Genomic DNA, 16,883 nt, shown 5'->3' with positions numbered 1-16,883 from the left:
AGTTCTGATTCATGCTACAACATCCCGTTACATTACACTATGTATAAATTAATGTTAATAAAACATAGATGAGCCTTGAGAACAAACATTACATTAAGTGACTAAACCAAACATAAAAAGACAAATATTGTGTGTTTTATGGAAATGAAATATCTAAAATATGCAAATTCGTAGAGACATAAAGTAGATTAAAAGTTATCAGTGGTTGAGGATTGAGGAGAATGAGAATGTATTAATTGGTACAGATTCTATTTGGAGGGATGAAAAAAATTTGGAAATCTATAGTTGTAATGGTTATACAACATTGTGAATGTAATTAATGCCGCTGCATTGTACACTAATGTTTAAAATGATTAAAAAGGCTAAAATATCTATCTATTAATTATCTCTCTCCACAATAAAAAGAATGGGGGCAGCTCCGTGTAGGCCTAATGGTGAAGATTGTATTCAAGCTATAACCTGAAGGTGAGGGGGGTGCTTTGCAGATATCTGAAAAGCCTGTTTCTAGCAAGGTAAAAGCTGGTGCAAATAGCCTGAGGCAGGCACATTCTTGAATGTCTGGGGAGCAGTGAGGAGCCAGTGTGCCAGATGGAGCGAGCAAGGTGGTTCATGAAAGCTGAGATTAGAAAGAAGAGAGGCATTCAGACTTTGTTAATCTTGTAGAACATTATAAGGGCTTTGGTTTTTATTCTGATAAAAGCCACTGAGTCTTGGAGCACTGTGAGGAGGGGAATGACATGTAGCTTAGCCTTATTTTAAGAGGATCACTCAGGCATTCTTAAAATAGACTAAATGGGGGGGAGATTGAAGGGTACCAGTTAGAAGGAGAGCAGTTAGGGGATTTATTTAATAATCTAGAAAAGAGTTAGCGATACTTAACCAAAATTCACAAGAAGAGCTATTGAGTCACAGTTAGATTGGATGAATTTTGCAGCCAGAAAGAGAAACATCACTTAATATTATGTTGTAGGAAAACTTGACTATGTTATAGTTCCATGGTAAACATTTTTATTATTTTTGTTGGGTATTATTATTCAGGATTATGTCAATGATAAAAAACCAATGATGAATTTAGAGGTAAATAAGAGCTAAATAAAAAAAGAGAACTCTTTAAAAAAAACACAGAGATCCATAAAATGCAAGGCTTGAATTTAAATAGCACTGTAATATATTTGAAGATCACTGCTGTTCAACGTATTTGCAAATATGTGAACCTTAAATATGTGGCATTGAATGAGTCCAATAATAATTGTTCTATGCATATGCTAATAAGAACATAACCATGGGGATTAAAAAGAAAAAATATGAGAGTAAAAAATGAAAGTCTTTATTTAAAAATAAGAGATTTTTAATATAAATCTTCAAGAACAATGTCATATGTTAAGGTAACAAAAATATGGCAGAACTCATTTTAATATGGTGAAACATTTAAGAATTCTAAGAAATAAAAATGCATATATAGAAATAGAATATATAGTCCTTATTTTATATTTAAAAATAGATGTTGGTAGCATCAAGATAATAAAGAACTGCTATCTTTGGAATATTAATTAATTTATACTGTCAGTGAACTAAATATGAATGGAAATGTCACTATGATAATCATGATTTAGTAGTGTATACTAGTGTATACCTTAGAAAGATATTTTGGTACTAAGAGATTAATTTTACTTTTTTTTTAGAACATTGCATGGCTTCATTGATGTATAATCTAAAATTTAGATTGGTAGTTGTGAAAGAAGAACAGTGTATAGAGAATTCATTATGTGATCGCTGTGCCTTTAAGAACACTGGAAGAATTTTAAACCACTCTCTCTCAAAAGAACCAATGAAGGAGCTTCCATTAGGGAGGGAAGATCAGCTCTATTTAAAACAAAGGAGAACAATGAAGCATTTTTATACTCACAACACCACCCCGCCTTTTCATAGTTTGGTTTTCCCTTATAAAAAGTAACACCCTGACATGCACACTAGAATTGAGATCCACAAGGCATCCCTTTCATCCCTCACTGCCAAAACTCCTCACTAATAATAATTAACTATTACTGGCTTCTAGCCAACAGTTTAATAAATACTGGAATGGCCCTGTGCCTCAGCTGCATTTCTAGCTTTAGCTACGGAATGGGAATGATTGGATGCTGAATGAGATTTGCTGAATAGCATCAGTGCAGCAAAATGACTACTCAATTGTCTACTAATGAATAACCATTATTTAAATATATATTTTATGTTAGAGTATGTGTGGTGATGCTCATTCAAATAGGTCATCTCCAGCTTTATATAGTTCATTTTCTACCTGCCTCAGAAAATTATTAGTATATAGCATCATAATATTTGATAATTGCTCTAAAAATCATTATTATGTGCTTCATATAGATGTGCTCTTCTAGGTAATGGAAATGGCTTTTATTTCGAGGTAAATGATGATTCTTAATACTCAATGTTTACACAAAAAAGCGGAATGGGTGATACTTAAGAAATAGTCATTATAAATGTATTGTTTACTTGAGTAAATTCTTCAATTTGGTTTGTGGCGTTATTACTCTTAAAATTTCACAGCTCTTATAACAGAATGCCTTCATAAGAGCAGAAATTGTTGTATTTATTAGAAGAAATATGGTAGGGATGGGAAAGGGGAGTTCCTTTTCCAAACTCCCACCTTGTTTGTAAAGAGAAGAAATTTCTCCTCTATTCTTAATGGGAAGGGAAAATATGGGAGAATTTATTTTAGTTTCTCTCAATCTTTACTCTTCAAGGCAGAGGGGAATGACTTATCTGATTGGTAAGAAATGGAGGAAGGGACTGTGCAGACTTAGATTAATTTTTGTTTTCCAGACTAGCCTCTTTTCAGGATTGGTTCCTTGTCTGTATCTTGGGACAGGCTCTGCCCCTGTGAGGGAAAAGAGAGTGGTGCTACAGTGTGTCTCGGATTATTGGAGGGGTCTGCTGGATCAGTGATGGAGTGTTAGGATGTCATATCCAGCCAGTGGTCCAAGCACATATTTTTACCTCTATGCCTCTGACTCCTGAATCTCATTTCACAAGCTCTCGCAAGGATGGGGAAGCTGTGGCCTTAGGGCCACTTGTAGCTTGCTAGTTCCTCAAGTGCGGCCTTTTGACTGAATCCAAATTTTACAGAACAAATCTTTTTATTGAAAGGGGTGCAGCCGAGAAAGATGAAGCTTTTCTTGCCTCCTTTGGTTCTTAAAAAAGAGCAATCTTGAAATCAGAAGACCACAGGTTCCCCACCCCTGCAAAAGTGAGGCCTCCTTCTCTAGTCTGAAACTCCAACATGAGTGACATTGCTGCAGTGGTTCTATGAGTATAAACACATGGCATATGTTTGAGTGTGTCTTAATATCCTTGACAGCTTTCCGTGCCTATTTTCCTAAAATGAAAGAAATACAGATGAAGTTTTGGCTCTTTTTTTTTTTTTTTCCTTTCTGAAAATTTATTCCAGACTTCTATTTATTATTATTTTTTTTTATTTCAGCATATTATGGGGGTACATAAGTTTAGGTTACGTATATTTCCCTTGCCCCCCACCCCCCCAATCAGAGCTTCAAGCGTGTCCATCCCTCAGGCAGTATGTATATATACACTGATTATGTATGTATGTATACACCCATCCCCTCCCCCGCCCCACATCTGCCAGGGCTCTGGTTTTAAGGCCATTGTCCAAGATTGGTCTTTTGCCTTGGCCAACAATGAAATAAGTGAGAGTTTGTGTCATGAAATCTTATTAAAGAGACATAGAGTTAAGAAAATAACTAATTAATGCCACCTGCCCAGTTTCTGACTTGCAATTTCACTTCTATGAAACTTGTATGAATCTTGACTAGAAAGTGAACTAGATTTCTCCATGAATTTCCCTAAAAAAGAATTTTGTAGACCATTAGGGTAATTGAACTTTTAACTTGGAACCATATTTCCAGAACATAGGTATTAAACCCCAGCAAATCTTCCTTAATTTATAAATAAAAATGTTCACCAACATACATTTACCCAACAATTAGAATGTAAATAAACACTTCGAAGGGTGACCAAGAATTAACACACTACAATCAGGAATTCAGAACATTTATTGCAAGAGCTGAATAACTGTAAATAACGTAGAACTGGCAAAGCAGTAACAAGGATAATTGTTTAGATATTTATTCTGTCAAAGTCATCAAACACCCCTCACAAACCGACAAAAATGTACTTCAATAAGCAATGCACCCCTACCCATTATTTTCCATTATACTGTGGAAAAATGTGAACTGCTATTTACAAAGTAATTTTACTTTTTGGTAAGAACAAATTAACTATCAGATTAGCAAACTTTTTTTTTTTTTACTTTTTTTTTTTTTTTTTTTACTTTTAAACTGATGGTGAACCGTGGCATTAAGATAACTTTCACTTCTTTCAATAAAGACATTGTGTTGCATGCTATTTATTTGTTTAAATCATCTGTCATGCCTTAACAAAAACCTCCTAAGAATGTTCGAATTTGGATTTGTTTGCACGTGCAACTGAGATCTTATTAACATTAGTTGTCACTCTGTTGGTTTGACCTAAGTGACAATATGCTGGTACCTGCCAGGCATTGACCAACTATGATAACAAACAGTTAAACAGCAATAATTAGAGATTTATCCCTTTATTTCCCCCAACTACCCTACCTGGAGAATGTTCTGTTACAGCATGAAGGCACAACACATTAAATATTTTGTGGCTATGGTCTAATAACACTTGTGTTACAACAACAGTATTGTATATGAGAATCAACACAAACTCTGCCATATCAACAAAGTTGTAGACACACATTTGCCAAATTTAAACTATTTTTGAATAGTGATTTTTCTTCCATATATGCTAATTTTGAGACATTAGTTTTGCATAAGTGACAAGTACAGAATATTATATCACATTTAACAGATAACACTTTCCCATTACTCTTTCACTTAATGGTACTAATTAAGTGACTTTGCTTTTGCCTACTTTGAAAATAAGAATATCAAAAAAATAGGTTCTGAATTTCTAAGCTTTTGCAGAAGTCTCTTTTGGTACGAGGTTTTCTTTTTTTCTTTCATCTTTATTTTTTACAGAATTCCAGCATCATAAGCTATCATACAAAAAGATTTCAGAACCTTTTTTTAAACACAAGTGTTTGAGATCCTTGAACAATGTGTGTCAAGACAGACTAGAAACCCAGAAACACCTCACTAAAAGAAATAACAACAAAGAGGTAAATTAAAAAAAAAAAAAAGAAACAACCATAAAACACAGAATTATGCTACAACATTTTTAGGTGAACGTTATAAGTACACAAAGTTGTTAATAATAATTTGCTTCTATTTACAAATACTTTAACACTGATTGACTTAACAAGTGTCCACTAACGTTGTTAACAGCACAATAGGTTTAATGCTTATCTTTTTAAGTTTTGTTTGAAGTATAATGTCAAGTATAGCGGTCCCAGCACAAATCAATGACAAAAAGAGCACAATTTTCTAACTGGATATGTTTGTCAGTCACTCTAATCCATGTAACTTTCTTACTCTCCAAATGCATATTCTATTGTTCATAGCAGCAGTCCAGGGTCAAAATAAAATGCAATAATAAAAAAAAAGTTTGCACAATGGAGAGATCTCTGGAAAGTTTAATCAATTCTAGTAAACAAGATCACATGGCTAGTAGAACTATTTTCTTTCTTATGTTGAAAAACATTATATCCTCCATAGTGCTAACACAAAGTTATGGATATCCCTGCTAGAAGGGGCATAGTTGTAGAGATCTATTGAATACATAAAGCTCTGACACACACAATATTAGCATGTCTATTTAGATTAAAGTTATTAGGTCCCATATAGCCTTTTCTTAGAGTTGGTGCTCCTTAGGGCTCTCAATAGCACCTCCCGCTTGCTTGTAAGACTTCAGATTCGCCAGAGGAATGTCTGTCATGTGGCTGCCATTGTTGAAATGGCCTTCGTTGGAGCCATACTGCTTACGGTCATTGAACTGGTTCCTGTTGCTGTCTTCTTTCCAGGCTCTGGTCAGGGTGTGCCCATTCACAAGCTTGTCCTTCTTGACCCATTCTTTCTGGGGTCCAAAAGTTGAGAGAGGAGATTTTGGGTGTTGATATGGACCCAAGCCAGGAGGCATCCAGCAATTATCTGAGTGACCCAAAACCAAGCACTCTTGGGTACACATCTCTGTAGCTTCAGCTAATCCTCGGGGACCCAGAGGCCCATCTGTAGAGCACAAGAGACAGAGAAAACAAGAAAAGAAGGTGTTTAAATTTTTTTTTCTGAGACAGGGTCTCACTCTGTTGCCAGGGCTAGGGTGCACTGGTGCAATCATAACTCCCTGCAGCCTCAAACTCCTGGGCTCAAGTGATACTCTAGCTCAACCTCTCCAGTACAAGGAGGATTACAGGAGCACTACGGTGTATGCCACCATGCCTGTCTATTTTTTTCTTTTTATATAGACATGGGGCTTGCTATGTTGCCCAGGCTGGTCTTTAACTCCTGGCCTCAAGCTATCTTTCTGCCTCAGCCTCCCAAAGTGTTGTCCTGGGATTACAGGTATAAGCCCCCCATACCCAACCAGTTAAAAATTTTAATTTATCTCCTTAGAAAAAAAGTGCATTAGTGATGTCAGTTTCTCATAAAAAGTATATTAAGTTAAGCAATTCAAAGACAATATTCTCCATCATTTTTAGATTAACACAAAAGAAATCAAATTTGTTATGGAGGTAAGATTTATCTCTTCTTTTTTCAGTTTGTATTTATATCCAAAATCATAGATAGATAGATAGATAGATAGACCAAAAAAAGGTATGAGTAAACAGATATAACCATTATGTTTCATTTTTGATCAATTCTTCCATGTAATACATATTATTATTGATTTTTATTCTAAGAACTCTCAAGAAAAAGTTTATGTTTGTGGTAAACTATGAGCAGTAGAACAATTTTATGTGCAATGTTGAAGAATATGTAAATGCTACAACTCCTTGAAATAAAAAGCAAAAAAACTACTTGTAACATATCGTTAAAAATAAATACACTAAATGGTTACATAAAGTGTTTCTGTATAAACACTTGTTATTTTTTTCTATATGAAATCATGTGGAAATAGTTTTGTCACATTTAAAAAAACTAAATATATTAATTTTAAAAAATATTTTAACTGAAGTATCTTACTGAAGACACATCTGGTCAGCTGCAAGCATTGTGAAATCTAAGTAAATAAAGAAACCATTTGCATCCAAAGACAATGTTTGGTTCCTACCAGCTGAACTATTTTCTAAATTTATAAGGTATAAACCTAAATCTAAATTGTAAATTGAATCACATGGACTCCAACATTCAGTGGGAAGAAAGTCATCATAGAATTTATCTTTCATTTTTTTCACCGACAGGCAATCTAGAACATATATTTTATCCAGGATTTCTTAAATAGACTCTTTTCTTATTGTGTAAAGTGGATATCAGCCTCTTACTGAAAAGCAACATAAGCAAAATGGTTAAGAAATAAGTTGAGTTTTATTGTTGTTTTTTCCCCCTTGATTAAACAGCCAAGAGATAAGTGATAGTTTGGAAATTAGGAATTGATTTTACCAATGAAGTTAAGTGAATAGGCAAGAATGCCCTAGGCATAAAGCATTTTCAAAAGCAGAGAGCCATCAGAAAAATAAATGTAGAAAACATACCTGCAAGTTTGCTTAGTCAACAATTACAATAACTAAATCATTGTAACGTAGGTCTTTGCTAAAACCCAAGTTAGCACAACTAATATTTTTAAATGCCCAATAATTATGGGCTTTTTATATTAATATCTATTTGCCTTAATAATATTCCACTTATTTCTTGTATGTGAAAACATGTCTGGTGAGATGAGCAGCAGTTGATGGCAATGTCTTGAGACAACAAACCACAGGCAATATCACAATGGACAAAGAATGTGAAAAATAAAATGTGGCTAATACTCACTATTTCATATAAACTCAAATTTTAGTCATTTTTATATCTAAAGTTCTGCTCTTTAGAATAACCTTAAAATGTCTTCCCATCTGACCCATATTCCCATCCTCTCAAAAGCAAACAGTTATATTTTGTTTAAACACATATTCATTACCTAAAACTATTTCTCTCACAAACCTCCAATGATTACTTACTTCCTTGGATATTTAATTTAAACTTTTCTATGAGTCTTTCTTTGCCCTCTATAATCTGGCCACATTTTAAAAGTTCAAACTAATTTCTCACTTTTAGGTTCCCTTTGGTGTACTCAGTGACTCTGCATTCCACAAAGCTAACACATTTTGCTAAAACCAATCCATACTTGCTTGCATTAAGATCACAGGCTAAGAAGATGTTTTTTACCTGGCCTGTTTTCTTTTAATTACTGACTCCTTCAAGGCTCAGCTAGTGTCCCAGAGACCACAAGCAAGCGTCCATATACATACCAATTCATGTGTCATATGCACCATGGAGATTTCCACAGAGCTTCCTGTATTGATGAATAACAAATTCTCTAACTGAGCTTCCCCAATGCTTACTTTAAAGACATTTTCATTTTTTAGGGGAAGTTCAGTACATTTGCAAGTTTTTATTTTTGTTTTCTCCCAACTAGATTGAAAATTCATTGATGGGGAAAAAATGGCGTATCTGTCTTCTGATTTCTTCACGGTGCTAAGCAATAGTAGTGATCTATGAACAATGTTAATTGTTAATTAAAATTTTATGAGGTTGAAAATGTTCTGAGAATTATTAAAGATATCCCCTGCTTAAAGGCAGATTTTTAAGTAATTATAATAGAAGATGCTGATTTCACAAACCTTAGGCCAAAAGCTTCCTCAACAGCAAATTCCTTTGCATAGCAATACTTTGTGACAGTTTATGAATGAATTATTTATCTTCTCTGTTAAACATATTCACTCCTTTCTAGACATCAATAGAGATAAAGTAGTTAATCACCAATTTGATGTGTAACATATCGTGAAGCCTATAAGCCAACTCTTAATCTTTACGGCATTGTTAATAAGATATCTTTTATTTTTGATATCCCCAAAGGAAAAAAAAATAAATTATCAGCTACCTCAAAAGTGTCACTAGAATCAAGTTTTTATTGAGCTGATCAAAAAGAGAGAATATACAAGATTATTTCTAAATTAGTCTTATCCAACATACCCTGCCATCTTATTAAATTAAGACATATCACCCAAGGATTGAGAATGATGTGTTTGTGTGTTTATCTGTAAGAATATGTGGACCTTAGGTTTTCAGCATTAAATGACATATTTTTATGAAATAGAGTTTATCAGTTTTTAAAATTTCAGAACTGATATTATTTATTGCAAAAACATTTACTGAGCATGTACTATGGGCTGGTACTATGATGGGCACCAAGAATATAGCTGTGAACAAAACAGATGTCAACACTACCTCAGGGATACATGATTTATCCTGGGAAACAAAAAAATTGCCTAAAGAGCAGTGAAGTGACAGGGATGCAAAAGGTGTCGTTGGGAAGGAATTTAACTGATTGAGAGAAGTTTTTTTCCCTTTTTAAGATAACAGACTGATTTCATTCCAAGTATATCATTTCTTACATTTCCTTATAGATAATTGTCAAGACATTTACAGTTAAATTTTCTGTGTACTATATAAAATCTTTAACTTTCAAAACACAAATTTATTTTCAATAAATAATATTAATTGCTATTGAGAATTGTACTTCCATGATTCATTCCTGTAAATCAATTTGACAGATTTTGATAAAATCTGTAAATAAATTTATAGAAGTTTTATAGATTCCTAGGTAAGTATTTTAGATAGCCCATTGTTGTATAAGTTGTAAAGATCCATCCTTGGGCTGGACACACACAGTGGCACTAAACCATAATTCTTTAGCTTCAGAACATAATTTTTATTATTACTGTAATTGTCTTAATTGATGAATACTTATAATTTTCGTTCATACATCCTCTCAAAAAATATTTATTGAAACCAAACATGCATCACATGTGTCACTGTGTTGGGTCCTTATTAGATGTTTTGAGATCTTTGTGTGTGGGTGTGAGTGTGGGTGTGTTTATGCATGTGTAAGCATGGAAGTGTGTGTTTTTTCGTTTTCCCAACTTTTTTTTTTTATTTCATCTTATTATTATGGGGGATACAGAATTTCAGGTTACATACGTTGCCCATGTACTGCCTGTCCCCCCAAGTCAAAGCTCCAGGCGTGTCCGTTCCCCAGACAGTGTGCAGTTGCACCCATCATGTAGGTATACATCCCTCCCCTCTCCACCCCCCCTTTCCGAGTCAGCACCTTCCAATGTGACCATTCCCCAAACGGTGCACAATGCACTCTTCATGTAGGCATACACCCATCTCCTCCTCCCACCCCCCACCTCAGTCTGATATCCGATTGGTATAGTTCCCAGATGTGTATTTAGGTGATGATCAGGGAAACCAGTTTTCTGGTGAGTACATGTGATGCTTGTTTTTCCATTCTTGGGATACTTCACTTGATATAATGGGTTCCAACTCTCTCCAGGGGAACCATAGAGATGTCGTATCTTCATTATTCCTTATAGCTGAGTAATATTCCATGGTATACCTATACCACAGTTTACTAATCCAATCATGTATTGATGGACATTTGGGTTGTTTCCACATCTTTGCTATTGTGAATTGTGCTTCGGGTACATGTGTCTTTGTTACAGAATGACCTTTTTTCCTTTGGGTATATGCCCAATAATGGGATTGCTGGATCAAATGGCAGGTCTACTTGAATCTGTTTAAGATACCTCCATAATGCTTTCCACAGGGGTTGCGATAGTTTGCAGTCCCACCAGCAGTGTATGAGTATTCCTGTCTCTCCACATCCACGCCAACATGTGTTGTTTTGGGTTTTTTTTGATAAAGGCCATTCTCACTGAGGTTAAGTGATATCTCATTGTGGTTTTGATTTGCATTTCCCTGATGACTATGGATGTTGAGCATTTTTTCATATGTTTGTTAGCCATTCTTATATCTTCTTTTGAGAAATTTCTATTCATGTCATTTGCCCACTTTTTGATAGGGTTGTTTGATTTTTTCTTGTTGATTTTCCTGAGTTCTAAATAGATTCTTGTTATCAGTCCTTTATCTGATGTGTAGTATGCGAAAATTTTTTCCCATTCTGTAGGTGGTCTGTTTATTCTCGTGACTGTTTCTTTGGCTGTGCAGAAGCTTTTTAATTTAATCATGTCCCATTCATTTATTTTTGTTGCTGCTGTGATTGCCTTGGGGGTCTTATTCATAAATTCTTTGCCTAGGCCAATGTCTGTAAGAGTCTTTCCTACATTTTCTTCTAGAATTCTAATTGTATCACGCCTAAGGTTTAAGTCTGTTATCCACCGTGATTTGATTTTTGTGAGAGGTGAAAACTGTGGGTCCTGTTTCAGTCTTCTACAAGTGGCTAACCAATTCTCCCAGCACCATTTATTGAATAGGGATTCTTGTCCCCAGCGTATATTCTTTCCTGCTTTGTCAAAAATTAGGTGTCTATATGAGGATGGTTCTATATTTGGATTTTCTGTTGTGTTCCACTGGTCTGTATCCCTGCACTTGTGCCAGTACCAGGCTGTTTTAAGAATCATAGTCTTATAGTATAGTTTGAAGTCTGGCAAATTAATACCTCCCATTTTGTTTTTATTGCTTAAAATTGCTTTTGCTATACGGGGTCTTCTCTGATTCCATACAAAGTGTATAATTATTTTCTCTACGTCTGTTAAGAATGATGTTGGTAGTTTAATAGGGATTGCATTGAACCTGTAAATCACTTTGGGTAGTATAGACATTTTAGCAATGTTGATTCTTCCGATCCACGAGCATGGTATAGTTTTCCATCTATGTGCAAGTTCTGCTATTTCTTTTCTCAGTGTTTCATAGTTTTCTTTATAGAGGTCCTTTACCTCTTTAGTTAGGTATATACTTAGATATTTTATTTTCTTTGTTGCTATTTTGAAGGGTATTGAGTTTTTAATTTGGTTTTCCAATTGACTGTTATTGGCATATATAAATGCCTCAGATTTGTGTATATTAATTTTGTAGCCTGAGACTTTGCTATATTCGTTAATCAATTCCAGGTCCCTTGGTTGAATCCTGGGGGTTTTCCAGATATAACGTCATATCATCAGCAAAAAGTGAGAGTTTGATCTCTTCTTTCCCTATTTGGATTCCCTTGATTTTGCTTTCTTGCCTGATAGCTCTCGCAAGGACTTCCAAAACTATGTTGAAAATTAATGGGGACAGTGGGCAGCCCTGTCTGGTTCCAGTTCTAAGTGGAAGTGCTTTCAATTTTTCCCCATTCAAAATGATGTTGGCTGTCCCCAACTTTTTAATAAGTTGTGTAATGTCCTGTTTGTGGTACATCATAAAATATCTGTTTAAAACTCTCATTAGGATTCCAAACTGCTTATAAATTTCAGCATTACACTAATTTATTTCCTTCCTTTTAAAAGTAATTAAAATCCTCTCTCATAATTTTTTAACACTAAAGCATTTATTGGTTTATTTTAAAACTCAAATTCTTGGTTCCCCTTTCACAATCTTCCATCTATGAGTTTGCTTATCTTTCTTTGTTTTTAAATGTAAAAAAATGCAAGCACTGGTAAGACCGTACAAGCCATCTGTCTCTGCATTTAAATGTTGAAATCAAAAACAAAAGCACATAATAACAAGCTTCTGGAAAGTTGTCTCAGTTAATAATTATATCATGTGTCAAAGTATTTCCCTCTTCATCTTCATACAATTCATCTTCTCACTCAAAACCAAACAAAATATTTTCCAAAGGTTTAGGCATTAATAGCTGTCAGAAAGCTGCCCAAATGACTGATTTTTAAAGACACAAATTTAAAATGTGAAACAATCCAAATTAATGGAACTCCAGCAAAATTTAAGTGGTAGGATACTTGAGTGGTCCTTGATGTCATTTTATTATACTCAGAAGCAGAACCATTACTTCATTGATTAGTTCACTGCTATAATGTTGTAATTAACGAGTAGCTTCTGGCCTGTTGACCAGATACTTTTCAACCTGATTATTTGAAACCCTGTAATTCCAAAGCTAGAAACTGGTATTTAAGAAAAAAACAGAAAAAATCATGAAACTTTTTACATTTCTGGTTTGACTTCACACTATATGAAGTTTTGGCCTTTTCTATGAATTAATTTTTCTTAGAATTTTTACTGTTAGGTAAATAAATTTCAACAGACTGCCAAAATTGAATTGTAAAATAAGTCATTTTTATATAACTTTGGGACAAATTTATCACATCTCACTTAATTTTTCCTTTTGTTCCATTTTTATTATAGAAAAAAATTCCTCTTTGATGTAATACCCTTCTGTCATTTTATAAAGCACTTTTTGTGGTAGGAACATCTATTACAACTTTTATGCAGAACATTTGTTCCTAAATTCCAGTTTTGCTGTATTTCCCCAAGACTTTACATTGGCATGATTGTATAGTATGCAAAGACTTGTGCATCACTGAACACCTTAAAATAAAAGATGCATCCGTTGATTTAGATTTGCTAAAGTAGTTTGTCTGACATTTAGGCACAATCGTGTTTTAAAGAAATGTCCTTTTTATGTAGACCTTTACTCTATGATTTTGCTTGTACTTGCTGTTGTTTATATGCTAAGAAAAATCTTAATTTTCATACTTGCTCCCGGCCTTAACCAATCTTCCTATAATAGAATTTCGGGGAAAAAAAAAATTCTCACTCTCATTTTATATTAATTTTAATGTCTCTAGGATACTAGCACAACAAAATTTAGTATTTTTACCAGCTCATTTTAACCCTCAGTTTATTTATATATGTATATATTTTGAGACGAAGTGTAACAATTTAACCTTTTTCGTGTGGATTACCTTGAATAGAGAGTTAAAGGTTTATATAAATCTGGAGGGACCTCAAAGAAATGTCAGAGGCAAATTCACTTGGGATAGCTTATTATCTGCTATTCCACCATCATGTTCTACATTTATTGAACAGTTGCTATTACAAGTGAAATCAGTTAATTTGCCTAAAATTTAAACAGGGTAAAAATTAGTTTCAAATATGACAGTTGACATGAAAAATCGGAAATTGTTCACCAGTGCCCTCATTTCCTTTGGAGACTATTTCTACTTCAAACCTCTTTATTTTACGCCTAATTGATGCTTTTAAATCAATGTCACATGGGAATATATAGTTATTTAGTTATTGCTCTGCTCTTATATAGAAAAACAACCAGAGGGTCTGAGTTTCACTGCCATTGTAATTCAGATTTTGTATGAAATTGTATAGAACAGTTATGTGGGCACCCTAAATCCAAAGATAGATATGGCAAATTTCAGTATATTTCAGTGAGAAATGTTTTCCATTCAGTCATTAATATATTCAATTTCTGATTCAGCTCAGGTTAGGTTCAAAAGATTGTGGCATAGAATATCTAAAATCAGAACCAATCCAGAAATCTCAAGTCACATGATCATTATAGCAAGGGCAAATAGAGAAATAGATTTTAGCTTTAGTAGAACAATAAATTAGTATAGACTTTGAGAAAGCAATTTTAGATTTCCTAGCTCCCAGTCTCTCATGTATAAATTGAGAGAAAAAAACTAGATTTTGATTCATGACCTCTACACATTCTTTAATTCCTTAATTAAATATCACTGTGTTTTGTCATCAGTATTACCTGATAATCAAACTTTCCAATGTTAGTTCATTTTACTAATGAGAAGCCCATGATAAGGCATAGAAATTATAAATCTATTATTCTGGAATATTATTGCTGAGGTTGCATTTAGGTTTTGGAATGTGAAATTATATTTGGAATAACTATATTTTTAGATCTAAATAAAAACCTAATGGTTTTATCAGAGTTTTAGCTCTGCATTTGTGAATGCATCTCCAGTAACCTTGAGAAACAAACACAAAAACCCACACCACTAGGATCTGACAAAACCTTTGGTTAACAAGTAAACAGGGATTAAATGTTTTACAGGTTCCTCATATAGATTTTTTTTCGCTGGTCACAGATGAAAAGTCAACGTTTGCAGATGGAGACAGTCCAAATACAATAACACATGGCTGCACCAAGCAGCAGATTCTCTGCCAGAGAGGATATTGCTGTTTGAACAGACTTTATAGCTCACAAAGAATGAAGAGCACTTCCTTATACATCTTCAGCCTTCTTCTGTATGGTATGAATTTCAGCTGCCTGTTTTTCATCTGCTAAAACTAATTGCTGAAAAGAAAATTGTCTCTCATAATTTTATGTATTCTTCATTAGTATTTTACCTTGCAATCAATTGAATGACAATAGCCTAATGAGGCAGACCTTCATTGATTATTTAAACTAACTTTCAAATTTTAACCAAATTGCTTGATGTGAAATACCTTATTTACATTTTTGCAGATCATATTTACTTTCTCCTATAGCTCATTTCTTTTCATCGCATTTGATGTTTTTGTTTTAAAACTCATTCATATATTGATATCTCCTGAATTACTCTCCATTTCTTGCAATTTGCATTGTTTCTTAGACAAACTTGTTAAACGTTGTTTGATGTGAAACATATTTTGAAGAGCAGATCTAAGATATTAAGCAATGAAGTATTTTTTTAGAGATGGATTTCAGGCTGAAATCCAAGATAAAAAAAAATAAGCAATTTATATAATCTTTTGTCCCCTTAAAAAAAAGTTGCAGTTGCTTGTCTGAATCCAAGCCTGGAGTATCCAACCTTGTGAAGTAATTTGCCTTTGCACAATGGCCACTGTTTCCTGTATTCCAGGGATATTTAATCAGAATCAGGGCAGGAAAAAATGGTGAAGTTTATTTTCATACCTGGTAGTCTCTGACAATTTTCATCTGGGGCACTTACAACTGCAGATTTATTTCCCTCCTAGTCTCTGGACGAGGAATTCTACTTCTCATGGTCTTCAGAGAGGATGGAGACTTATCCCAGGTGATTTTAGGCATTGGGCAATTTTAGGAAAATACTTTGCTAAGTTATTGAGGATTTAAGGACATAATAATACTTTAAATACTTTAAAAGATGTCTGGAGGATTATTTTTAAAATGGAATAAAACAGCAGTATGGTCCCTGTGACTGTGGTTGTACGTGTGTATGTTTTCACCTAGATTGTCTTACCATCACTTTGAGTTAATGTATCTTAGCTCAGTGCTTCTCAAATGTTAATATGCATGTGAGTCACCTGGGGAAATCATTAAAATGCAGATTCTGATTCAGCAAGTCAAGATGAGTCCTCAGTTCCTGCATTTCTAACAATTTCTCACATGATGCTGCTGATGATGTTTAAGAATCCCACTTTGAGATGCAAGAACCTTGAGGACTTATCTCTTTCCATTTTGCCCTTTCCCAGTGGTGTAGACAACTAAAGTTATCAGGCAAATCATCTTGTGTCAGGGTTAGATTGAGGAATTTTTAACATAAACATTGCTGATCCCATACAGAAATTCTGACTCAGGAGGTTTGGGGTGGAGTCCAAGAATGTTGACGTTTAACAAGCTACCCAGGTGCTGTCACATTCTCCTGATTTCTCCAGTTCATCACTAGCCTTTCTGCTATAGTTTCCTTTGATGGGGCCACAACCTTTTCCAGACCACTAAATGTTGGCATGCTCAGTGCTCTTTATCTATACTCCCCAATGTGGGCTGACATAATTATGTGGCCTTACATGCCATATCTATGCTGGTGATTTCCCCAATTTATATATCCAGCCCTTTATCTTTCTTCTACAGGCCATATCAGTATATTTGACTACTTACTTATCATTATCATTGAATTATTAATTGGCATTGTCCAGTTACATAAGTCTTGCACTTTTTTCTTTCTG

The 16,883-nt window shown here is 34.2% G+C and overlaps 1 protein-coding gene across 4 annotated transcripts in view; it reads right to left on the bottom strand.

The window, feature by feature from the left end:
- Positions 1-4,064: 4,064 nt before the first annotated feature.
- The window catches only part of PCDH9 (protocadherin 9), an 862,890-nt gene continuing 850,071 nt past the window's right edge, over positions 4,065-16,883 (bottom strand). For all 4 annotated transcript variants that reach the window (XM_069467171.1, XM_069467173.1, XM_069467172.1 and 1 more), the window contains one exon: positions 4,065-6,236. In XM_069467171.1, the coding sequence (XP_069323272.1) occupies positions 5,863-6,236 (374 nt within the window). In that variant the 3' untranslated portion in view covers positions 4,065-5,862. The remainder of the gene's footprint in view (positions 6,237-16,883) is intronic.

The sequence above is a fragment of the Eulemur rufifrons genome, chromosome 4, assembly GCF_041146395.1.
Source record: "Eulemur rufifrons isolate Redbay chromosome 4, OSU_ERuf_1, whole genome shotgun sequence".
NCBI lineage: Eukaryota > Metazoa > Chordata > Mammalia > Primates > Lemuridae > Eulemur > Eulemur rufifrons.
This window is presented reverse-complemented; position numbering and strand designations above follow the sequence as displayed.